This window comes from Rhipicephalus sanguineus, chromosome 1 (assembly GCF_013339695.2).
Source record: "Rhipicephalus sanguineus isolate Rsan-2018 chromosome 1, BIME_Rsan_1.4, whole genome shotgun sequence".
Classification (NCBI taxonomy): domain Eukaryota; kingdom Metazoa; phylum Arthropoda; class Arachnida; order Ixodida; family Ixodidae; genus Rhipicephalus; species Rhipicephalus sanguineus.
This window is the reverse complement of record NC_051176.1, coordinates 144,275,866-144,302,379: the sequence shown is the minus strand read 5'-3', so window position 1 is coordinate 144,302,379 and position 26,514 is coordinate 144,275,866. Positions and strand designations below refer to the sequence as shown.

General features: G+C 50.8%; 1 protein-coding gene across 4 annotated transcripts in view; it reads right to left on the bottom strand.

The window, feature by feature from the left end:
* Positions 1-21,992: 21,992 nt before the first annotated feature.
* LOC119399453 (histone acetyltransferase KAT6B) overlaps positions 21,993-26,514 on the bottom strand; it is a 123,477-nt gene continuing 118,955 nt past the window's right edge. For 3 of the 4 annotated variants that reach the window (XM_049416885.1, XM_049416887.1, XM_049416890.1), the window contains exons 21-22: positions 24,930-26,471; positions 21,993-24,893 (exon numbers count right to left, since the gene is read on the bottom strand). In XM_049416885.1, coding sequence (XP_049272842.1) covers positions 23,703-24,893; positions 24,930-26,471 — 2,733 coding nt within the window. In that variant the 3' untranslated portion in view covers positions 21,993-23,702. The remainder of the gene's footprint in view (positions 24,894-24,929; positions 26,472-26,514) is intronic. The other variant, XM_049416895.1, reaches the window with a different exon arrangement.

Sequence of the window (26,514 nt, the reverse complement as noted above, 5' to 3'; positions counted from 1 at the left end):
TCCACCCCAGCGCGGAGGGTTAGTGCGCGCCCGTGCAAGATGAGCAGGAAACCAGGTAATGGTATGTGGAGAAAGTGTCCTATTTTCAAGTATTTTGAATGCTTCGGCAGAGATTGAACCAGAGGCAAAAGCCCTGACCGCCGACCTGTAATCGGTGATTTGCGACCTACTGTCATCCAAAGGGCAAGGGCTATAGCCACTTGCTCGGCTCTCGAGGGAGTAGAGTCCCTAAGCGATGCAGCATTTATAGTAGAACCCATGTGATCGACGGAGGTAACAGATAATAGAAAACCTAGCCGAGTAACCGTACTGAGCGGCGTCGACAAAACACGCTGAACTAGAATCTTTCCTGATGCTCTTAAGAAGCGTGATGGCCCTAGCCCTGCACTTCCTACGTTGTGCTGTGGATGGACGTTCCGTGGGAAGGGAGATACATGAATGGCAGTACGCTGTTCATCCGGAAGCTGAAGACGGCGCTCCTCTACGAGCGCAGGACTGAGACCTAGGATGGACAGAATCTGCCTACCAGCCGGCGTAGACGACAGACGCACCCGCTGTGCAGTTTCTTGGGTTTCAATGATCTCCTCTAGGGTGCTGTGGACACCCAACTGCATGAGCCCTTCAGTGCTGGTCCGCTCGGGGATACCCAGCACCCTCTTTATGCTCTTCCTGATTAACGTTTCCAGCTTTTTCTTTTCGAACCCGTACCAGGCGTGCATGGCAGCAACGTACACAATATGACTCATCAGGAATGCATGAAAGAGCCTCAGGAGATTGTCCTCCCTTAGTCCCCCCTTCTGTTCGAAACCTAGCTATTAATCAACCTGATCATGTTCTCAGTCTTGGTGGAAATCTTGGCAATGGTCCGCCCGTTGTACCCGTTGGACTCAATTACCATGCCCAGCACTCTAATAGCATCCACCCTGGGAATGGGGGCGCCACAGCCAGTGTGAAGTACTATGACCACCTCTGAAATCACCTCTGATCCTTCGGCTTGGCTCCCTTTCTGTTGGGCCTGTATAAAAGCAGTTCGGATTTATTCTAAGAGCATCTCAGTCTTGTGCCGGCGAGAAAGAGCTCCGTCAGATCGATTGCTTCCTGGAGGGCAGTCTCGATCTCTCCTTCGCTACCTCCGGGACACCAGATGGTAATGTCATCAGCGTAAAGCGTGTGGCTGATGCCCTTGACTTGACATAGCAGTTTGGACAACTTGCAGATGGCAATGTTAAAGAGAAGCGGGGATATTACCGCTCGTTTTGCCGCGTGCCTTTGGGGCCCAGTGCGAAGGGAGCGGACTTGAGGTCCCCGATATTGAGCGTGGCCTTCCTGGATTCGAGAAAGGAGCTGACGTATCTGTGAAAAGTTTCTCCCAGCCCAAGCTCTGAAATGGAGTTTAGGATGTGCGCGTGAGAGATGTTATCAAATGCCTTTTCCAAGTCAAGACCTAGGATCTCTAACTTCCTTCGTGTTCACGTCTGTGATCTGATGTTTGATTAGCTTTATCGTGCCCTGCGTCGACAAGGACGGACGAAACCCAACCATGCTGTAGGGGAAAAGACCGTTCTTCTCGATGTGCTTAGAGATGCGGTTGTGAGCGACGTGTTCCGCCACCTTGCCGACGCAGGACGTGAGGGATATGGGCCTAAGATTGGCTAGAACCGGAGGGCGCCCCGGTTTGGGGATTAAGACGACCGATGCCATTTTCCAGGAGTCTGGAACAGAACCCTGCTCCCATATCCGATTGATCTCATCAGTAAGGAACTTGATGGATTCATCTTCCAGATTCCGCAGGGCTCTGTTAGAGATGCCATCCGGTCCCGGAGCCGATCTTCCATTAAGGTTTTGAAGAACCTCCCAGACCTCACTGGCGTTAGAGGGCTCACAGGGCAAGGGAGCCCTGTTTAGGACGGATAGTCAGAACACCTCGAGGAGCCAAAACAATCTGCAAACCAACCCGTCCAGTATGGCGTCTTCAGATTCAGACTGTCTGGCCGCATGGAGAATTTTAGCAATGGGTTGCCGTTAAATAGTCTTGGAATTCGACTCGTTCAAAAGGTGTTTAAGCAAATTCCACTTGCCACCTATTGCATTTGGCCATCGACAGAATTGCACACCTCATCCCACTGCTGTCTGGCGAGGATCTGGCAGTGGTCCTCAATGGAACGGTTAAGTTCTGCAATCTTCTTTCGGAGCCGACGATTGAGCCTTTGCGCCTTCCACCTATTGAGTAACGATTTCTTGGCCTCCAGGAGGTGCGCGAGGCGGCTGTCCATCCTGTCAGTTTTCAAATCCATGTGGACCTGTTTTGTCTTGTCATTCACGTCTCCCTTGAGCTGTGTGACCCATTGTTCCAGACTGGGGGGGTCAGTCTTGAGCTTGTGCCCGTTCTTTTCTAATATTCCGGAAGTTATCCTAATCCGTGACAGCAAATTCTTTTAGGGGTTTACCCTTTACGATGATGTGAGTAGCTAGGATATTATGATCGCTCCCTAGATCCACGTGTAAGTTGTGCCAAGCCGCAGATTCCACATTTTAACAAAGGTAAGATCCGGCGTGGTGTCCCTCGCGCAAGTTACCCATCCCGGTTGGGAAGGCTGGGTCCGTGGCGCGGGTGAGGTCCAGGTTCGCCGTTACTTGCCACAAGTCGTCGCGTTTACGGGAGGACCGCAGATAACCCCACGCCTGATGAGGAGCGTTGAAGTCACCAGCGACCACAAGCGGGGAGACACCGGCCCTGCCGGCAGCCCTACTCCAGAGCGTCGCGAACCTCTGTCTCGAGTCCTTTGGCGAACTATAAATGTGAATGATGAAAACGCTACACTTTAACTGACCCCCCGGAATAATTTCGACGAGCGAGTGTTCCACCTTACTGGTGTCCATAAAAAGATCATGCGTGACGAAGGTGCATCCCTTAGAAACAAGCGTGCAAATGCCTCTCAGTCCGTCTTTATAAACAGAGTGCGATTTATAACCCGGTAGAACAACGGAATCCGAAAGCGTCTCCTGAAGCAAAATGACGTGCGGCTTCTCAGAGTGAGAACGAATGATGATGATGATGATGATGATGATGATTTGGGGCCATTCCCTTTGTATCGGGCGGGCAAGATTAATTTGCCCTAGCCAGCGAACAAAAAAAAAGAAAAGAAAACAAAAAAACACACACACAGCACCGTAAATAAGTCTGTACGGCTAATTCACTGCCGCTGCGTCGCTCGCCACCACCGCACCAGCCTTGCTTTGGTGGTGCGAACTGCTGCATAGTTCACTGCACCAGCCGCTTCATCGCCTGCATGCGTGCAGCACCGTGTCACTCGTGCACGCAAGCCCCAGTGCCTCGGGCAGAGTAGTGCCCTCTCGCTGGCGGGGGCACAAAGACGTACAGCGTGGGGATAGTTTCCTCTTCCTGCTCGCACACCCGGCATAAATCCCTCGTGTCGTCGGTAGCTTCGTCGGATCGCCGGCGGTACACAAGTGTTCGCAGTGCCCCAGCCCGCGCTTCAAACAAAAGGCCACCACCCCCATTTGTGTCGTAGATGCGTTCCTTTTCTATAACACTTTTGTGCTTGCGGTACTCCGTCAATGTTGTCTTGGAACACATCGCCTTCCGCCACTTTTCGTTTTCTTCTTCTGTTTCGTTTTCTTCTGTTAAGCGGTTTATTGGACGGGACTCGGCGACAATTCGCTATGGCGACAGTCAGGGCAAGAGCACGGGCTCCGAGAGCGAGCGGCGTTTATAAGAGGACGACCCACTAGGAGCCGCTGGAGAACGCAACCGTTAAACAGTACGAATTGCTTCGCCACAATTACCCCGGGTACGAAAAGGGAGCCGTCCGGCGACCTAACAGCTCGTCACTATGAGTGGGTCATAGTAGGCCTTGAGGCGCTCCACGTTGACTATGTCGCGCCCTCGACGGCGCATGTCCGAAGCTGGTTCGATGGGTTCGATCAAGTAGTTGACCGGGGATGTGCGCTCGACGACCCGGTATGGGCCTTCGTATTTCGGCAGCAGTTTTGAAGAGAGGCCACTTGCAGTGGTAGGGACCGAGAGCCATACGAGCGCTCCAGGGAGGAACGTGGGTTCAGAAGTGGTGGTGCCATCGCGAATGCTCTTCTGCAGCTCTTGTTCCTGCGTCGTAAATGTCTTGGCAAGCTCGCGACACTCTTCAGCGAGCCTAGCTGTGTCAGAAATAGGCGCACACTCAGATGGATCCGGCTTGTATGGAAGTATCGTGTCGATGGTGTGCGACGGGTGCCTTCCGTACAGTAAGAAGAAGGGTGAAAAACCGGTAGTGCTCTGAGGGGCGGTATTATAGGCGTAGGTGACGAAGGGCAGAATGGCATCCCAATTGGTGTGATCGGCGGCGACGTACATTGACAGCATGTCGCCGAGCGTGCGGTTAAAGCGTTCGGTTAGGCCATTCGTCTGCGGGTGGTAAGCAGTAGTTTTGCGGTGAACAGCATGGCACTCTTTCAGAATGGCTTCCACGACTTCTGATAAGAAGACACGGCCTCGATCGCTGAGAAGCTCTTGGGGTGGACCGTGACGCAGTATGAATCTGTGTAGTAGGAAGGAGGCAACATCGCGCGCTGTAGCCGCTGGGAGGGCGGCGGTTTCGGCGTATCGCGTTAGATGGTCAACAGCGACGATGGCCCAGCGGTTACCAGCCGAAGTCAGAGGAAGTGGTCCATACAAATCGATGCCCACGCGCCCAAACGGACGGTTAGGGCAAGGTAATGGTTGTAGACTTGCTGGCGACACGTGCGTTGCAAGTTTTCGGCGTTGGCAATCGAGGCAGGAGCGAACGAACTTCTGCACGTAGCGGTACATCCCACGCCAGAAGTATCGTTGTCGAATGCGGTGGTAAGTTTTGGATACCCCAGAGTGCGCGCATTGCGGGTCAGAGTGGAAGGCTTCGCATATTTGAGAACGCAGACTGAGGGGTATCACTAGTAGCCACTGGCGGCCGTCGGCGTTGTAATTCCGTCGGTGCAGGAGGTCGTCACCAACGGCGAAATGGTGGGCTTGACGACGCAACGCACGAGTGGATGGTGTTGCCGACGGATCAGTGAGCAAGTCGATCAGCGACGTGAGCCATTTATCCTTGCGCTGTTCGGTAGCGATGGTGTGAACGTTGATTGAAGCAACAGCCATGTGAGGTACTGAGCAGGGGGCATTGTCGTCAGGCAAGGGGGAGCGCGAGAGGGCGTCGGCGTCAGCATGCTGGCGTCCGTTGCGGTACAGCACGCGGATGTCGTAGTCCTGCAGGCGAAGTGCCCAGCGCGCGAGACGGCCTGAGGGATCCTTCAATGACGACAGCCAGCATAGTGCATGATGGTCGGTGACGACATCAAATGGGCGACCATACAAATAAGGTCGAAACTTTGCAAGGGCCCATATGATCGCCAGGCACTCTTTTTCCGTGACTGAGTAATTGGTCTCGGCTCTGGTAAGCGTACGGCTTGCGTATGCCACGACGTATTCGGGGAACCCTGGTTTGCGCTGCGCAAGGACAGCGCCGAGGCCTACACCGCTGGCGTCCGTGTGTACCTCCGTTGGGGCCGTAGGATCGTAGTGGCGGAGTATGGGAGGAGACGTCAACAAACGACGGAGCTTTGCGAACGCGTAGTCACACTTGGACGACCACGAATCTAGGGGTCCGTTACTTCCAAGGAGCTTCGTCAGCGGCGATATGATGGTGGCAAAGTTTCGTATGAAGCGTCGAAAGTACGAACACAGTCCTGCGAAACTGCGCAGTTCTTTTACGGACGTAGGTTTGGGAAATTCGGCCACGGCCCGAAGCTTGGCTGGATCGGGAAGGATTCCGTCCTTGGACACGACATAGCCGAGGATTGTCAGCTGCCGTGCTGCAAATCGGCACTTCTTCAGATTCAGTTGGAGGCCGGCGTTCCGCAAACGCGTCAAAACATGCCGCAGACGTTGGAGATGCGTGGAGAAGTCCGGAGCGAAAACCACGACGTCGTCCAGGTAACACAAGCACGTGTGCCATTTCAAGTTGCGCAGAACGGTGTCCATCATGCGCTCGAAGGTCGCGGGCGCATTACACACACCAAACGGCATGACGTTGAACTCGTACAAGCCGTCAGGCGTGACAAAGGCTGTCTTCGGTCGAGCGTCATCCGCCATGGGTACTTGCCAGTACCCCGAGCGCAAATCAAGAGACGAAAAGAATTCGGCTCCTTGCAGGCTGTCAATTGCGTCGTCGATTCGCGGCAGCGGATAAAACATCCTTGCGAGTGATCTTGTTGAGCCGTTGGTAGTCCACACAGAACCGCACGGAACCGTCCTTCTTCGCAACGAGAACAACGGGAGACGCCCATGGGCTGTCCGAGGGCCGAATAACGTCGCGTCGAAGCATATCATCGACTTGCTCATTAATGACCCGCCGTTCTGCGGGAGACACGCGATATGGACGTTGCCGCAGTGTGGTTGGGCGCCGGTGTCGATGCGATGCGTAACAGCGGAAGTGCGGCCGAGAGAAGTTTGCCCGACATCGAAAGAAGAACGAAATTCGTCCAGCAGGCACAGAAGTTGGGAACGCTGGACCGATGTGAGGTCGTCAGCAATGGAGGACCTAAACACATCAGCAGGTGACGAATCGGACGCGGAAACAGCACTGAGCGTACCGGAACTGGGACAGTGCATGTCATCGGGTGCGTCCATAACTTGTGCGTCTTCGAGGGGTTCCACTCTGCCAAGACATTCCCCTCGCACCAACGTAACAATGTATGGAGATGGGTTGTGAACAAAAATAGCGGTAATGCCCTGAGTGACCTGGACGGTCGCGAAAGGTACCAGCAAGCCTCTCCTTGTGCAAACATGGTCCGATGGCGAAATGAGTGCAATGGTGTCGGAGAGACCGGCGCAGTCGACTGACACAGCCGTCGACGAGTTTGGAGGCACTTTGGTATCGTCTTTGACGAGGATCTTGCTCGATACCGATGAAGTGTCTGCCGGCGTCAGATCTGAGAACGGGGAGAGTTCGATTTCGGCTTGTGCGCAATGAATTACGGCGTCGTGGCGGGAGAGAAAATCCCATCCCAGGATGACGTCGTGAGAGCATGCAGCAATTATAATGAACTCGACATCGTACAGAACGTCCTGAATGACGACGCGAGCTGTGCATATTGCTGTAGGATGAATACTCTGGGAGCTGGCTGTACGGAGAGACATCCCAGAAAGTGGCGTCCTCACTTTTCGTAGTAATCGGCTCAATTTTTGGTCCATAACGGATACGGCGGCTCCAGTGTCGACAAGGGCAGATGCGGGAACACCGTCGACAAACACGTCTATCACGTTTGATGGGCTTCGCTGAGGGCTTTCGCAGTTCGATAGCGTCGCAGCCCTTGCCTCCTGGACTGCGACGACTAGTTTTCCTGGTCGCGTGCGACCGGACGTGGGCGCATCGGCGACAGTGAGCGACGTCGTGGAGACGGAGAGCGCCGAGTAGATGGAGCCTGGCGTGAAGTCGGCGACAGAGGCGTAGGTGGGGCGTAAAATGTGCGGTTTGACTGGCTGGTGGCGGGCGACACGACTTGAGGCGGTTGGACGCGGTTGCAGTAACGCGCCACGTGGCCGGCGTAACCGCATGCGAAGCATACGGGGCGGTTGTCAGGTGTGCGCCATCGGTTTGCTGGAGCAGGGCCCGCCTATGGCGCAGGACGTGATTGACGGGGTGGCGACTGGTATGGCTGCATCGATGGCTGCAGTCGTGGCCTCTGCATGACGTCGGCGTAGGTAGCCGGCACAGCCGCTTCGAAGGACTGATGTCTAGCGGCGGCTTCGGCGTAACTGTGTGGGGCAGCCGTAGGTATTACTGGGGACGTCCTGGCGACAACTTGGGCGTAACTGAGTGGTGCAGGGGCTGGATGGTGCTGGTGGTACTCAGGCATGACCTCCGCGATTTCCTGCTCAATCGCTCGACGGAGGGGAGGGAGAAGAGTGGTTGACGGCTGTTGAACGTACTGAGGTTGAGCGAAGTCCAGCAGAGAGAACTGGCGCGCAATTTCCTCGCGCACGAATGACTTCACCTCCGCGAGCAAGGCGGAGTGGTCGGATATGGTCGACAAGCCAGCGAGCTCGGCGTCGCGGGATGGAGTGCGACGGGTCATCGACCGCTGCCGGCGCAGCTCCTCGTAGCTCTGGCAGAGGGTGATGACCTCGGCCACTGTGCTGGGGTTTTTGGCGAGCAGCATCGTGTAGGCATCGTCGTCGATGACTTTCATAATGTGCCTCATCTTGTCAGATTCCGACATGGTCGCGTCGGCTTTCTTACACAAATCGAGGATGTCTTCAATGTAGCTGGTAAAGGTTTCGCCGGCCTGCTGAGCTCGTTCTCGCAAACGCTGTTCGGCCTGCAGCTTACGAACGGCAGGGCGGCCAAACACGTTGATGATGGCGGTCTTGAAGGTCGGACCACGTCGTCAATCGGATGCGTGGTTGTTGTACCACAGGCCGGCCACACCCGCGAGGTAGAAAACCAAGTTGGTCAATTTTCCCGCCTCGTCCCATTTATTGGGGACACTCACGCGTTCATAGATCGCGAGCCAGTCCTCCACGTCGGTCCCATCTGCGCCAGTGAAGACTGGGGGGTCGCGGATACGAGGGACACCGGGACATGAGGTCGGTGTAGGCGGAGGCGTCTGCTGGGCGGCGTCTTGAGGCATGGTAGCTGGTAGGGTACGGGATCGAAGCTCCAGAGGCATCGAATGGGAGCACAGCACTCTCCACCAATTTGTTAAGCGGTTTATTGGACGGGACTCGGCGACAATTCGCTATGGCGACAGTCAGGGCAAGAGCACGGGCTCCGAGAGCGAGCGGCGTTTATAAAGGCCCGAACACACGTACGCGTTGCAGCGCGTCAACGCGTGACTTTTTGACGCGGCATCGCGCCCTCTCCCTATGGGGAGAGAGGGCGCGCGGCTACGCGAAGCTGCGCGCCCTCCCTCTACAGAGGGAGAGGGCGCAACGCCGCGTCAAAAAGTCACGCGTTGACGCGCTGCAACGCGTACGTGTGTTCGGGCCTTAAGAGGACGACCCACTAGGAGCCGCTGGAGAACGCAACCGTTAAACAGTACGAATTGCTTCGCCACACCGTACTTGTTCTTGAACGGCCCGGGCCCATTGGCACTCCCTGGTTGCCGTCACGGGCTTCGCGAAAAACCCGAACTTTCGGCGGAGGGTGTGCAACCGCGCAGCCCATTCAGTCCTCGTTCCGGTCAAGTGTGTGTAGCGGAACAAGCGCCGTGCCCACCTGCGGTCGTTCATGAGACGCAGGCGGCCCTCGTAGGTGATCTTGCTCCTGGCTTCTCTAGCTTCATACGACCACCACCCCACGTCTCCTTGAATGGCCTCTATGGCAACTCGTCCGTGGCAGCCCAACGCCAGTCGACCAACCTCTCGCGGCCCTCGCTCCAGCCACTGTCTAGTTCCTGACTGGAAGGTCAGCACAGCATTGGCAAACGAGAGGCATGGGACGTGCACACAACTTCCACATTTCTCGGACCAGCAGGAAGCGGTTGCAGCCCAGAGACTTCGCCTGCGCAACACGTTCGCCGCTTTGCGTGATGTCTGACGGATGTTTTCCTCGTGGATGTCTAGGACATGGCTCGATGTGCTCAGTTGTACACCGAGGTACCTGTACTCATCTCTCCACGGAATCTGCCCACCCTTAGGCAGCGACACCACCGCAGATGTGTTCGTGCCTGCGAACACCAGCACCGCTGATTTCTTGGCGTTGAAGCGCAATCCGAGTTTGCTCAGGTGATTTGCCGATATTGAGACGAGATGCTGCAGGTCTCCCACATTGTCAGCCATTAGAACAATATCATCGGCATATACCAAGCCCGGCAGTCTCCAGGGCACGGGTGTTCCGCCATAGGAAGTGAGCTAGCGAGAATCCCCTCCATCTTCCAGCAGCATCCTCTCCAGGCTGGCTGTATACAGCATATACAGCAGCGGCCGACAACGGGCAACCCTGTTTGAGACCTCGCATCACCTTCACTGGTTCAGCTTGAGCTTCGGCAAAGCACGCAACCACCGTATTGTCCGTGTATAGTCCGCGCAGTAGACTGACCCATGTCTTCGGCATGCCAATTTGTGTCATACAGTGAAACAACGGGTCATGCGGTACGCTATCATAGGCCTTGGCGACGTCGAGAAAACCAGTGTATAGCCCTCTATTCTCCTTGCGTGCTATCTCGATAGCCTGTGTGAGCACAAATACATTGTCGTCGAGGCGCCGTTTGCTTCGGAAAACATTCTGTAGCTCAGTCAACTTGTCGTCGTGTTCTGCCCAGCCGCTCATCCATGTCTTTAAGATTTGTGCGAAAGTTCGGTATAACACACTTGTAACTGTGAGTGGTCTGTACTCACGCAGCAGCCCTGCATCCCCTCCTCTCTTCGGCACCAGGATTACTCGGCCACATAGCCAATCCTCTGGTGTCGGTTCTCCTGTCATAATGCCCGAGAAGATGTCCGCCAGTTTCTGCCTTGCCTCGTCCCCGAAGCGTTTGATCAGCCCCGCAGGTATGCCATCAAGCCCTCGGGCGGTGTGTGCTCCTATACGTGCAATCGCTCGGTCTAGAGCTGGACGGGTCACTTCCCATTTCACGTTATTACTCAGGCGGTATTCATTTATGGGATGGTATTCGATTGAGTCAATCTCCGGTTCGCCGCTAGGTGCCTGCCCATGTCAGATACTGGTTGTCCCGTATCCTCGTGCCGGATTTGAGGTACCTTGGCTTTGCCATCTAGAGATGACACGTAGGTCCAAAACTTCCTGGCTCCGTTGCGACCGTCCGCTGTGAAAGACTGGAGTTGACGGCTATTGTGCTCGGCGATTTTACTTTGGACAATTGTTTGCATAGCCTGTTTGCAGGTTAGGTATTCCTGCCATGCTTGGAGAGCATCACTTGCGGAAAGGGTTTTCACAGCTTTCCTGTGCAGGCGGTTCGCCGCTTTTCGCTCATCCAAGGCTTTCCGCACCACTTCATCCCACCATCCTTTTCGCCGCATCCCTCCACGGGAGTTGGTGCGAACTTCGTATTGCCGCATTAAGCGCTGCAGTTCCTCCACGTACTCTTCATACTTAAGAGGTTTGGAGGTCTGCAGGTTGCTGTCGAACTCCTTAGCAATGTCTTCATAGGCCGCCTCAGGTAGGAATCGTTGCCCAGGCTTCCGGTGTTCTGGCTCTTTTTTTCACCGTGTGGAGAAGCAGATAGTTAGCCTGATCCTGTTGTGGTCGCTCCCAAAAAATTTGAAGGACCGCCCTCTTGCGGTGGAACCCCCAGCAGTTCCACTGTCAAATTCTGAAGTCTTTAGGCTGACCCTCCATGGCTAGGCTCGAAAGATTAGCACTTAGTTTCGAGCGCGTTGACCTTAGCGTCCAGTGTACAGAAGTTAACGTCCTGAAACAAAATTTTGAAGGCGAGATAACTTGTGGGATAGATTTGCGTACACACACGCATCATCTACGAAATATCAGTGAATAACATAGCCTAGAACATATTTAAAATGAATGATAAAGTGCGTGTCGCGACACTGTACACGAAACGCGCCTTTGGTTTTCGTGTAAACAACCAACCGCCACTACGCGTGTGCTACCGCTGAAGAATATAGTCTCACAATTGCGTCCGTGTTTTCTGCGTAAGAAAAAACAACGACATTGCTTTATTTCTACTGGACGCTGTTTGAAAAGAGGGTCAGCACGCACCAAGGAGATATTTATATTTGTTTTACTTTGTGCAGTTTCATTTCGCATTTTTGCGCGTGTGAAAACGTCGCACCTTTTACGTGAACCTCGCAGCCAAAATGGCGTCTTCATCTTCAGGTGAGTGCTCGTCATCCTCCAGCTTTTCCGACGACTCGCCGAAGGAGCTTGTGACAAATTTCGCCTGTGACAGCCGCTAGAATAATCAAACGGCCGTCACAGGAGATACGGAAGATTCACAAACCAAAACTAAATTCGAAACGCGCGTCGAACCGGACTACTTCGCGGAGCAGTACCTGTGCAGTGGCTACAGTGTTCTAGTAGCAGTGGCTCTGCCCCCAGGGGTCAGACTTGCACGGAAGTACAAAGGCTGATATCCTTGCCTCGGCAGTGCATTTTCGGGGGGGGGGGGGGGGGGGGGGGGGGGGGGGGGGGTCACGCATATTTACAACGTCTCATAGGGTATTATAGCAGCACCCAGGAAGCTTTCGTTGAAAAGAGTTGTCAACGTGGTGCTCATGTGCACGTGGTTTTGTGTGCTCACGTACCAGCTATTATTTACACGAAAACCACTCGGCGCTCTCCGGAACCGAAACTGCAACTGGGCGCTATAAAGCCGCCTCCAAATAATTAACCGTCGCGCGCTCGATCAAACGAGCTTCCAGCCGTGATAACTGGTTCGTTAGCTACTTATTGCAACAGAGAAAACAAGATGCAAAATTTTTGTGTCAGTGCTCCTTTAACGCTCGCCTCCCTCCTCCTTCCCGGCTCGTTGCTTCAGCACCTGCTGTACTCGGTAGTGCGGCTTGCCCAATTCCTGCGGCACATACCCGCCCGAGTTTCTGCGCACGATTTGCATAGGACTGGCAGCGTAAACAGCCCTGCTGTTAAAAAGGGAGACGTGAAAGACTTGAAGAACTACAGAACGATCAGACGCCTTCTTTCAGCATTGTACAAAATATTCAGGAATTTCGAACAGGATAATGAGCTAGGATAAGAACCACACTTGACTTATATCAACCAACAGAACAAGCTCTTTTCAGGAAAGGGTACTCTATTATGGATCACCTTCACGCGATTAATCAAATAACTGCCGAATCCCCCCCCCCCCCCCCGAAATAAAAAAATCCACAGCATATCCACGGGGTGAATGATGATGAGTGGGGCGAAGCTCCGGAGGGAATCATCGGTAAACCGTGAATACTCCGAGTAATTAATTCGCCCAGTATATGATCAAGTAAACACGTGAGAAACACCATGTATATATTAAACATCAAACTTTTATTGTACTGTTGGTTTACGTGGTCCCTTCATTACAACGGTCCTCCCTAGCGTACGTCGCCGCACTAAATCGAACGATTGCCTTCCACATCAATGACACGCGCCATATGTGAATGTTCCGTGAATTCTGCCCAGTACATCATCAACGACGTGAGATCGGGCGCGTTTATACTAAAGGGTCGATGAGAGTCATGGCGACTTGCAGCTCACTTTAATTTTACATGTACGCTGTGAATTTTTATTGTTTAATCACGCACAGGAGAAATCTCACACAGGCACTACCTTGGAGGTCGAAATCCAGTGCCTATATATACGGGGTGGTCAGTGAACGGTTGTGCAGCGCGAGCAGTCGGTTTTTTCAATCAAGAAACTCGCTAGCAGACGCTCCCTGCCTGCGTCGGCCTCGCGAGGCAAGAGAGGAGGGGGGGACTAGAGCACGCATCTGCAACGCAGCGAGCGCGGAGCGTCGGCGTCGCGAGGCGAGAAAGGGGGGGGGGGGGGACTAGAACACGCATCTGCAACGCAGCGAGCGCCTCCGCGCCATCTAGGGATCTTTCTGAGAACTAGAGGTGGCTACGACAGCGCCATCTAGTGAACAGTCCAAAAACTAGAGGTGGCTACCTACTACTACTACATACTACAGAGGAGGGACAGACCCACACCCTAAGGAGCTTCGCCCCTAAAAAACTTTATATGGCATTCATATATTACGAAGAGGCATTCGACTATGTAGAAATGCCAGCGATTCTGGAGTCGTTGCGTCGAAAAAAAGTACTTGAAACATAAATACCATAGCCAATACAGTATACAAAGATTCCTCAGCTACTCTGCTCCTCCTCGAGAAAAGAACGGAAATCCCGATCGAGGAAACAATGCGCGCCAAGGAGATACATTCTCTCCATTGTTATTCACTTCTTGTCTAGAAGAAGTATTTGAAGGGGTCATGAAACAACCATCAGGCTTGGTGAGAAAACGCATTCTGTGGATAGCAGACACTGCTATGAACATCTCAGCCAAATCCCAAATCTTGCAGTCATGCGCGGCAAAGAGAGTATAAAAGCGGAGCGCGAAGTTGGCATTTTCTCGGGCGCCCTCTTTTCATAGAGGCCTCTCTTCAGACTTAGAGCTGCCGACGCCTGCTGTTTGACGTACAACAGCAGGTAGCATGTTATCGGTTGATAGCCGGCACAAATCAAGAGCGGCGTTTGGATCTGATGCGCTTCTTGCCACGGGGTGCCGCCACGTGCCGGCGCTGCGCTCCAGTCTACTAACATTACACAGTGAGCCACAGTCGCGCGCATGAATCACAACGGGAGATAGAGATCGCGTTTCATGACGCGCACTGACGTAACTTCTTAACCCCGTGCCACCCCTCCCTGCGTAGCTTCCAGCGCGCTCGTCGAGACGAGAGAAGAAAGCGCTTAAAGCGCGCGACAAACCCCTGAAACTCTGCTCGCTCTCGACAGATTCAAGATGTTTTTTGCGGCAATCGATTCGTGAGGCAATAAACTCCGATGCTGAGGTCACTCCATGATTACTCGGAAAAGTGGCTCCCTTATTCCCATTTCCCTACCTTGAATAATCAATAAACTTTTTCCGCCACCACCCCTTTAAACGACTAGATTGAAAAATATATGAATAAAGGTTAACGGCGAATATTTTAGCAATTTACGGTAGGGTTGAATATGAATACCGTAAAATGCCGAGCAAGCGCCCCCCCCCCCCTACGGTGAAGGATAATCCGAGCAGATTTGGAGGGGGGGGGGGGCGCTTGCTCGGTCCCGGACCAAAATTCAAGATGGCGGCGGGATAGCCGCTAAAAATAAAATTGCCCATCCATGTTTTTAATGAAATGCTTTATTTATTTACTGTTTTTATTCCCTCTCGTCACTGTCAAACCATTGAAGCACAGAGCGGTTTGGCCAGTACCCGTACAAAAATGTATGTAGACAGTCTATAGAATGTCTAAAAATGGGTTTACACTGTCTAAATCTATTTTTGTGAGGGTATATGACCGGCCACATGACAACGGAATTTCATAAACAACATTAGATACGCATTCAGTGTACTCATGCTTGTGGTTCTTTTTACAGAAGCGATGCTCGTCTTGAGAAAAGAGTGGCCGCAGTGGAGGAAGGGGGGGGGGGGGGGGGGGGGGGGGAGGGGCGCTTGCTCGGTCATTGGCATTTATTTCAGATCTCCCGAAAAAGGAGGGGGGCGCTTGCTCGGCATTTTACGGTATGCAGAGGACAAATATCACGCTAGGTCGTCCGGCGACAGAGCAAGAGTTCGTATTAGACAGCCGAAACCTTGAATCAGTAGAAGAGTATGTGTATCCACACTCTTAAAAAAAGTTAGTAAAAAGGTTGTAACTGCAAGCAAATAGGTAGTAACTGCGGCGGTTACTAACTTTCTTGAACCGTTACTAACCTTTTGCTACCTGTTTACTACCTACGTTAGTAAACAGTTACTACCTGCAACCGTTGCTAACTTTTTCCTACCTGTTTACTACCTACGTTAGTAACTGCAAGCAAATAGGTAGTAACCGCAGCCGTTACTAGCTTTCATGGACCGTTACTACCTCTTTCCTACCTGGCCGTTAACTATACTTAATCTAAAATTGTAGTTAATACCTATTGTGTTAATTTATAACTGGAATCGTCTCGACACATCATTTTAGATCGAAAACTTGTGAAGAAAATGTCCATGGATCAAGAAAAAAATATAAATTTTCTTTTTAAAATTACGCAACCGTGATTTCTAAGCATCATTCTCCTATTCTGAAAACGGAGGAGCAAAAGTTAATGAAGTGTAAGCAAGTGCTATATGCGTTTTAGTACACAATATAAATTCCAACAAGCTAGCATGAGAGGCGCATGTGAAAGAATCACAGGTGGTTAAAATTAATCCGGAGTCCCTCACTATACGACGCGTCTCATAATCATATTGTTGTTTTGGCACGTGAAATCCCACATATGATTATTAGCTTTTTACTGTCTATGTACTAGCACAGGAATTCATTGAAATGCACTGAGGCTATGTTAGTCGGCTTAGTACCTTGTCTCGGCCGCTGTACATAATGCTTTTTTTGCGGCAGTTTTATAGCAAATAGACATGACATATTGTTTCTTTTAATACGGTTGGTTAAAAGTCTTGTGCTACGTCCCCAAGCGCACATATTCAGGTAGTAGGGTAGGGTACTTTAGGGACGCATTTTTTGATAATTCATCGTGAAACACAGGTGCTCACCGGTACCAGTCGTGCATCTCCAATGTAGGGGCTATAAATACCCCGGAAGTCGCTTAGTAAGTGCTGTCGCGTAGTGAACTTGTTGTTGCATCTGTGTATTCTTCTAGTTCATGACACTCCACGCAAGATAAGCCGAAGTTGTTTCGTAGTGTGGCATTATGAATTTGATCACTGTTAATAATGTGGCAAAATGAACACGTTATTATCAGTTACTACTTTTTTTTTACAACCTTTATTTTACTACCTACGGTTAGTAACGGCTAGGGTAGTAACAGTTACTAATTGCTGTTAGTAACGGCAAAGGTAGTAGCAGTTACCACCCTTGCCGTTACTAACTCCACTTACTAACAGGGTTGTAACATATGTGACAAGCCGTTACAACCCCAAAGTTAGCAAGTACTACTACCTTTTTTTTAAGAGTGCAGGCCAAATATATTGACAGGGGAGCCTCTAATGTAAGGAAATCCACCGAAAATAAGGATGGGATGGTGCGCATACGGTAGACATTCTCAACTCATTACCGGTAACTTACCGCTCTGTCACGAAAGCGGAAAGTGTACAACCGTTGTATTTTGCCAGTTCTAACGCATATAACCTGGAAAATAACTAAAACTCGAGAAGAAGCTAAGGACCACCCAGCGTTCGAAGGAAAGAGACATGATAGGTGTAACTCTAAGAGGTTGGAAGACAGCAGAGTGCATAACAAACAAGAGCTTTCGCCTCGTGTGACATCGATGGCGGCGCTGCGAACGACGCTCCGGTAGGGTGCCTTGATGCCCGCGCGCTCATCGAGGCACTCTACGCTCCGGTGACGCAAGCACGGGGATTCTTTGCATTTTCACTACAGCCCCCTACCATAGCACAGCGCTCCTCGATTACTAGACGAGATGGGGGCTTGAAGAAGATATCAGCTAACGTTGCCATTTGAAATGGCGCCTTTCCCATATCTCATTTATAGGTAATTTCGTAAAGCCGAAGTTCAAGCGCTGCAGTAAGTGACCGAAAACTGGTCGGCAAGTCATTATGTGCGCCACGGCCATAGAAGAGTTGTGACAAAGATGTACACACTGATGGCTAGAGACGACACCAGGAGCAATCGACACTGAACGCGCTACTGACGGCAAATCCGCTCAATTTTGCAGAGCAATGTGCTTGAACATTCAGTGCAAATTGTTTTATTAACATGACCACTAAGGTTTCAATAGCTCGAGCACGACAGACTGGCCGGCAGCGTCGAGCAGCCTTCACGCAGCGAGCGCACGTGCGCTGAGCGAAACCCGAGTCCCCCTGCTGACATCACACGCGAGAGGGCGCTACTAAAAGACCTCGACGATATTAACAGGAAAAAGATAGGCCTGGGCAGGTCATGTCATAAGGAAAGATGGTCAGTTAGATAGTCAGGATGGATACCAAGAGATGGGAAACGCGGCCGAGGACGGCAAAGGGTTAAGTGGAGCGATGAAATTAAGAAATTTAGGGTCATAAATGGAATCGTCTCGCGCAGGACAGGGTGGATTGGAGATCACTGGGAGAGGCATTCGTCCTGCAATGGACATAACATATGCTGACGAAGACGAAGTACGGTCTCTGAAAATGAAGCGATAACTCGGCTCGTCCTAAAGCCCCGAGAAGTTGGGGTGGCGCCGCCTGGCGGGAGGCCTGCATGACGTCACGGCACGGACTCAACAGCCGTCGTGGTGTGCCCAGTGCGCCTGCGAACATGCACTCGCTTCGTACGCTGTTCCTCTGTTTGCGTTCGCTTTTTGCTTGTCTCAAGATTCAGATGAATGACGAAACCAGCATCGATAATGTTCCCAGTAAAGCAATAAAAAACTATACATTTTTTTCGGTACAATCGCCAATGGTGTCCACGCTCCGTCGTACGCACTTTCAAAGGGGCGATCAGGTTTGTTGTGCCGCGCTACTAACCTCGAGGATGGGTTCGAATCTCGGCCGCGGTAGCCACATTCCGACGGGTGTGAACAGCAAGGACATGCTTCTGCTTAGGTACAGCAGGCGGTCAAAGTTATTCTACGTTATGCCTCGTAATCATGTCGTGGTTTTGACACGTAAGACATCACATTTACATTAGTAGGTTGTGCTGTTCACGGGCGTTCATTTAAGAGATACGATGGTTTCGCCTCCACAAGCGTTATTTGCATCGGACGCATGCGCGTATTTGCGGGAAGCGTTTTTGCCAGTATGCCAAGACCCGCGCACGGTGAGAAAAAGGAATGGAGTATCGAGACTCGCAAAATATCTCGAAAAAGGGCTCGCCCGAGAATACCGCCGCAGCTGTTGTTAGTTTTTCTTCTGTACTCGCTCACTCATCATGTTGCTTAGTTTCACGTATTCATCGCAGTAACTTCAGGGCTTCATTTCACTACAAAAACAAGTTGACGTTAATTGCGCGAACTTCTTATTGCTGTCAGATTGTGTCTTCATGCAACATCGTAGCAACGGCCCTGTTACACTCGTAAATATAATTTAGATCGCAAAGTTAGTTTTCCATGCATTTGATCACCCCTGAGCATCATCAACCTGTACGTGGACATGACGTGCGAGACCCGTCACTGACTCATTAAGGCGAAGGACGTTGGCCACGTCTCTGAGGGCGCCGTCGAAACAGTTAAGAACGCTCATTTCCTCTTTCTGGCGTTATATTGGCGTCACACGGTCACTTTTAGATCGCAATCGGGCCCGACTTGGATCAAATTTCTTTACTGTGATTGGCTCCCATGCAAGCTGCAGAAGGGAGTCGTTTACTGTTGAAAATTTTGATCCCGATCGGGCTTAATCGTGATCCAACAGTGGACCTTGTGACATCTGGTGATAGTTCGACAGCCTTGTTTACTTCGTCAATGTTTCCATAACCAACCCGTTGGAAACGTAATTCGCATTCGCGTAAGTGTTGCCGCTCATACGCGCGTTGGAGGACCCGTTCTGATGTCTACCTTGAAGCGTGTCTATGCGCGACTTCCTTGGCATCGACAGATTTCGCTTGGAAAAAAAAAAAAGCGATATGCGATGACCGCGCCGTGCACTACTACTGCAGGAAACTGGATCGACGCCGCAGAGCGTCAACGTTCCAGAAGTCGAGCCTGTGTTGGCTGGTAGAAGGAATGATCGCCAAGGTGATCCTGGAGGCAACCGCTTCAGTATAAACGAAGTCTATGCACGCGCAACCAACAAATATGACGGATTTTTCGTCTCAATTTCCTTTCCGACCCCAACCTCGTTATGCTCAACGCACGCCGCCGTCTTGAGCGTCTCATGTATTTGAATTCAATTCGCTTATTGAAATTTCATCTTTTGGCCGCACGGACTTCTTAAAATACTTTTTTCCCCCTTCAATCACTGAAGCTTGTAATTAATTACCAGATAACATTGAAAGAATTCTTGCCCAATCATATATCCTTTTCCGACGCCGCGACCGGTTTACTGGTCAAAAAAAAAAAAAAGTGCAGAAATGCAAGCAAAGCCACAATCAGAGTCGAAACCACTTTGGCAGATTCTGTAAGAGGCGATCAATACATTTTTCAATGTATTTCCTCCCTCAGCCCCATTTTCTCACGGGAGCGCCTCAGAGTGATGAGTCATCCACGAGGAAACGCGCGCACAGGGTGTGGTTAAGTAAACAAAATTATTCTAGGAGCAATCTTCGCGCAATTCAAATAATTTAAATCGTGCAAGCTGACTTGTGTCCTCTTGAAACAATGTTTCAAAAAGGTAGCTTTTGTAATTAGAAGTTTGCTCGCAATGCGAGAATGTTTTCATGTCCAGTACACTGGACACCAGGACGCAATTGGCGCGCATCCTGCTAAACGTGGAGGAAAAAAAAAAAAAAAACAAAAAAACTAGGAGGGAGCGTCACGTGACAGTCTTGAAGCCCAGCCACAAAAATGATAAAGGAGCACCCTGGAAATTTGACCAAGAGCCTGGAGCATGAAGCAGCGGCGTCGGAGGTTCACTTACGGACGCTAAGCGCGCTCCCTCCTAGGTTTCCTTCACTTGAAGTTCCCGAACGCTAGTGCAACAGTTAACCATGAGAAACTTTTCTTTTTCTCGGGTCAAAATAAACAGTTTGTTTTATAAGACAACCTTCCGACAGGACCTAAACTAACGTTCTTTCAAGAAACAAAGCAGAATGTGTGTACTCACAAGGGAAAATGAATCCCAATGCCCAGTATACTGGAAAGGGTTCTCCCGTGAACACCACTGTACTTAGCCTCCAAATTTTTTTTTTTTTTTGCATGCTCTTCAATAGCCTCTTAACTAGAAAAAAAACTAAAAAAATTTTGTTCTACCCCACAGAAAATTCTGGACGGAAAGCGATATGTTTCTTTATACTACATACCACTACCGCAATAGCAGTGAAAGAATTTTTGCCTAATCACGTTTGTTTCTTTGTACTACATGCCACTACCGCAATAGCCTTGTTGATGTGGTTTGTATAATTAAAATAAAAATACTTATATGTTCACAGCAGCCTCGCCTACAGATGTACAGTAGCGTTGAAAAAGTGTTTAGAAGCAACAGAAGCTTCTGATTGCCATACATAATTGAAAAGCTTTTCAAGAGCCACTTTCGGTCTCATGAAGCACAGTCACGAAGACGGTGGGCACGAGGGGTAGCACAGTGCTCATACTCCAGCTTATTCTGTCATCTGCTATGCTGTCACATGGGCTCTCATGAGCAACATTGGAGACTTAGTGAGCACCAAAATGTAGCAATGTCCTGCTCCGAGATGACCAATTACTGTGTCACCAGCCAGTTCCTCTGTCGAGACACAAACAGGCTGCAGGGTTGGCAGTGCACCTGATGGCACAAACCTCAACCAGACAAATATTGCAGCGTCGAAGTCTAGTTCACTTCTGGCATTCACTTTTAGGGGCGAAGCTCCTTAAGCCGTGGGTCGTGCGTCCCTGATGTATGTAGTAGCCACCTCTCGTTTAGTTCGTGGAGTGTCCGCTAGATGGCGGTACTTGTATATGATGAAAACACTGCTCAAGGCCAGCTAGATAACTGAGGACGACGAAGTGGGAAGCTCGAGCAGCAACCACGATTTCTCTGAGGAAGACGACGCTCGGGTCTTCGGTTCTTCGGACTTCAACGCCTGATGCTCACCACCCCTTCACGAAGCGGTTCTGCCAGTCCTATCCCGCAACCCGTTCCTGCAGTGGATACTCCTGTCCACCGCTACAGTCGCCCACTGCGAGGCCTCAGTCCCGAGGCCATCCCTCCGGAACTTCTCCAGCCAAGCCCTACATCAGGAGAAATGGCCACCGCCGGCGCTTCACAGGTGACTGTTGAGCAGGCGATGCGAGAAAGTTTGATGTTTAACATTTCTCACGTGTTTACTTTAGTGGGGCGAATTACTCGTATTCACGGTTTACCGATGATGCCCTCCGGAGCTTCACCCCACTCATAATCATTCACCCCGTGGATATACTGTAATTTTTTTTTTGGCTCTGGCATAATCGCTAGCACATTGCCTATATATATATATATATATATATTCCAAGAAGCTAAACATGTTACTAATGCACTGGGGTCAGACGAAACGTAACAAGCTGTCGCTATCAGCATCCAGTGACCTTGTATTATACAAACACCATTGTATAAATCAGAATACCATCATGCACAAGGTCTTGTGTATAATGCAGTACTCCAGTACCTAGCTGTCAAGTGTACCTTGTGCATGCAGCTTTCAAAAAGCACTCATGTTCAATGGTGGCTTGAAACAAAAATGCTTTCCTCATTTGCTTTTATTAATTTGAACTGTAGTAGCTGTGCTATTACAGCAAAACCCGGGTATAAGAAACAGGCGACTCAACAATATTAAATTTGAGTGTCTGAGTGAAGGGGAGGACTTGTCTAGAACAGATGAAGTGCAAATGATACAGAGCAACAAATCTGCACTGAAAACAAAGAGATGACAGCCACCCCATTATACCTGTTTCAACAACTTGACACATTCTATGCTCTCGTCCAAGAAACAATACTTTCAGTACATTATACAGCATAACAGTCACAGTGCAGTAAAGGGGCAAGATAAAAATAAAAATATTAAATTATATTTAAAAAGTAATGCAACCAAAATTGTTACATGATCACTGCAAGCCAACTATGAGCATCGCGACAGCTGCGAAATAAATAGTCACAGAGGAGCAATTAACACTTTGAATCTACAAAAATACACTAGCGAAAAACACATTTTTCATGCATTCCTTAGGTGGACCAACCATCTGCCATGTCAATTTCAGCAACTGTTCCCTATGGCTAGCACATTCTTATATACAAATATCATGCTCAAAGGGTCTGTAAAACAAGCGATTACGTGCTCGACTTAGATAGTGTGCTGAGTCACCACCACTGTAAGAATACAAACGTATGGTTCCTGCACAACTAAGCTTCCCGATTAGTCCTCTACAGTTTTCTTTAATCACTTAAATCCAACACCACAAGGCTATCTGAATACGCAAGCTTTCAGTGTTGCACATTTCACAAACATCACGCAGATTAATGCGTTATAGATGACAGAGAATGTCTCACCCACTGCAAGCAAATACTTTACGACCTTTTGAAATCAAACTTATAAAGACACTTATCCGTATCCAGGCTTGTCAAAAATCAACAAGGCACTTGTGGTGTACTTTTAGCAAGTGAAGTACCGTTGCTTTTACAAAAATTATAACAGTGACAAGAGTCAAATTCACGTAATCTGATTGATAACTAAAGTGAAGTAGAAGAGGACTGGCTAATTAAGTGTCCGGTATAACAATGAAATGCACGATTTCGCCGAGACACTGTGGTTCCAGCCAGAGGTAGGCATCATCCACCAGAGTATTGATAAAACTGGCTTACGCTTTACTGCATGCGGACAGTGTTATGACCTTTATTGACAAGAAAATGCACAGTTCTCCAAGAAGGAATTGACACTTTTTGGACAAGACTAACATAGAAAAAAACTAATATGTCGTGCCTTAAGTAACCAAGCAGTTAAAATTGAAACAGCGCTAGATGTGGCTACCTCAGCTGATAAAAACAAAAGAAAGGCCGAAAACTGCCAGTAAGCATACTACAGCGCAAAACAATGCAAGCTTAGACAGCAATATACATACTTAGTAAGGGCCCCATCATGTAACCGCTGCTGGTCTTGAAACAAGGTTGTCTGGTAAATGGACAGCTTGTTTAGCCACTAAATACAAGTCTGCACATAAACTGGCCAATATACCTGGTTCATTGCCAGGTCAATGCCAGCCTTTCCACACACCTCCGAGGGAATTGATCAGAAACACAGAGGAGGTGGTTGGTCCATCCGAAGCTGCCAACTTAACCAGCACTAAAGCGGACATCTACATATGTACATACCTACGCCAACATGCACACTGAAGGGGCCAGCGGACAAGAGAGAAATCACAGGTGTATATGTACAGGGCTTCAGCGGCGCATCATGGAGTTGAGAGTCTGGGGGGGCAAGCTGCCACTTAGGTAGCCATAGGCGTACATAGGGTTCTGGGAGGGCTCTTGGTACTGAGGCTGTACCATCTGCATGGGGGCTGGCTGCTGCAAGTAGGGCCCCGCAGGCGTCCCCTGCCGGTAGCCATTGAGCGCTCCCTGGTAGCTTGAAAGCAGGGGTGCGCGCTGATAACGTGGCGCGTACTTGGTTGAGCCGGCTGGTGGGGCTGTTGTAGGAGACCCATAGGGTTGGCCATGAGGCAAAGCCCGTGATGCGGTCGGCGCGGCAGGGGGAGTCATGGCGCAGGCTGCGGCAGCTGCGGCGGCGGCGGCTGCACTCTGCCCCGGAGAGCCCGGCGCTATGTCCATGATGCCGTTGGTCAGCTGCTGCAGCTTGGCGAGGCTGCATGATGCGTTGGAGGCCGGCCCATAGGCATAGCCATGTGAGAAACCTCGCTGTGGGGGACCCGAGGCAGCCATCATGCCACTCACAGGAACGCCCATTACATAGGAGGGGGCACCACCACCCGGTCCCGAGATGCTCATGTAATTGGAAGCCGGTGGCATGAGCACCATGCCCTGCATCATGCCTGGCACGCCGGCTGAGGCCTGTGCCTGGGCCTGTGCCACGGCTGCCTGGGCTGCCACAAAGGCCCCTTGCGAAAGAGGCGCACTTGTCACCGGCCGACAGTAGCTCTGCTGCGGTGTCTGCCGATGAGGCTGTGGCTGCTGCCGGTGGTGCGCCTGTGGGGGCCTTGCGTGAGTACAGTCGGGAAAAGAACTGCCCAAATGCTCAAGGGGCCCCTGGGCTTCCCCAGCTGCCAGAGATGAGGCAGGAGAATCAAGGCGCCGCTGGCCCATCTCCCGAAACTGATTCACATCACACAATGGGCTGGCTTCACGCAAGGAATTCAGTTCACGCAGCTGGTTCATGTCACGAAGCTGGTTCACTTCGTGTCTGTTTGCCTCACGCAACTGGCTTATCTCGCGCAGCTGGCTGGCTTCACGCAGCTGGTTGATGTCACGCAACTGGTTCACTTCGCGCATCTGGGCAACTTCACGCATTTGGCTGACTTCGCGCATTTGGTTCACATCGCGGATCTGACTGATCTGGTTTACCTCGCGCATTTGGCTCACTTCTCGCATTTGGTTTGCCTCGCGCATCTGGCTCATCTCGCGCATCTGATTCACTTCGCGCATCTGATTCACTTCGCGCATCTGGTTCACTTCGCGCATCTGGTTCACTTCGCGCATCTGGTTCACTTCGCGCATCTGGTTCACTTCGCGCAGCTGATTAATATCCCGCAACTGATTAATGTCTCGCAAGTGGTTTACATCGCGTAACTGGCTAACGTCTCGCAGCTGGTTGATGTCCCTCATTTGGTTCGCTTCCCTCAGGTGGTTGACATCTCGCAGCTGGCTGACTTCCCTCAGCTGATTAGGTTCTCTGAGTGCGTTCATATCCCGCAGCTGGTTTACTTCTCGAAGCTGGCCAGCTTCTCGCAATTGTTCCATATCCATTGGAGTGTAACCACCACTGGACATAACACTGCTACTCGAGGAATCGGGTGTATATACTCCAAGACAGCTCAGGTCTGGTTTAGATGGGGCCGCCAGCCGGCCCGGCCGCATCATCTCCATGCGCGCCGTTTCCATAGGGTCCGCCCGGGGGGCCCTCGTCACCTCCCGCGGCTCTTGGTAGCGATGGGGCTCCACAGGTTGGGTGGCTTTGAGGCTGCTGGCGTCCATGGAGAGGTCATGAGGGGAACAGCCCATCATGCTGGCCGGGCTGTGGCCCAGCATGGAGTCATAACTGCCTGCATGTGTACCTTCGTCCACACCACAGCTCGACTGGTTTGAAAGGCAGGTCTGCTGAGATGGTGGATTAGATCCAGGAGTCTGGGGAGTGATGGGAGTTGGAGGCATTTGCACCTGTGGTGATGGGTTGTCAACCACAATGTCCTGGCTTTCTTGGCTGCTTGTGCTTACTACAGAAGCATTATTTGCTATTACATCGCTTGGAAGCAACGTTACTGGTGGCCGGGGTTCCAGAGAATCTGCAAGATCACTCTCAACACACTCTGGTACGCTAGACACATCTTGATGGGTGCCACTTTCTTTTGGGCTCTGTTCAAAACGGCAGGTCTCAATTACAGCCTCCTGTGGTTCTTTGGGTGGTGACTGTTCCTTATCATTTTGCTCTTCTGGCTGCACCTCTGGCACAGCTGAAACTGCCACATCAGGAGTGTGCTGGGCTTCTTCAACTACAGTTGGCTCTTCTGGTTGTTCACATACCAGTTGCATTGGACTTCCGACACTCTGAGCTTCAGGAGAGGCTTTTTCAACAGCTGTTGCACTGCTATCATTATCATGCATAGCTTCCTCAACAACTGCAGCTTCCTCCTCACATGCAGTTTCCTCTGGTTTCTCACTGCTACTCAGTATGTCAGACTCTTCAGATAACTCTGAGGGCTGCTCACTGGCATTCTCCTTTCTTTGGTTATCCTCATTACTAGTCTCTGCACTAGTAATAACTGCAGATAGCTCAGTACCCTGCTCATTTATAGGATGATCACTTGGTGATGATGGCTTAGAGGGGGCTTCTTTTGGAGAACACACATTGTCAATATCTTCAACAGTGAGAGGCACGTGTGTGTCCTCAGCTGAATCGCTTACAATGCTGGGCAACCCATTGTTTTCAGTGTTCACAGCATCTTCTGCCTTCGGAGATTCGACTGGAATGTACTGTTTCTGGAAAGAAAAACAATGAACAAAAGTTTAGATGCAGCTTTAA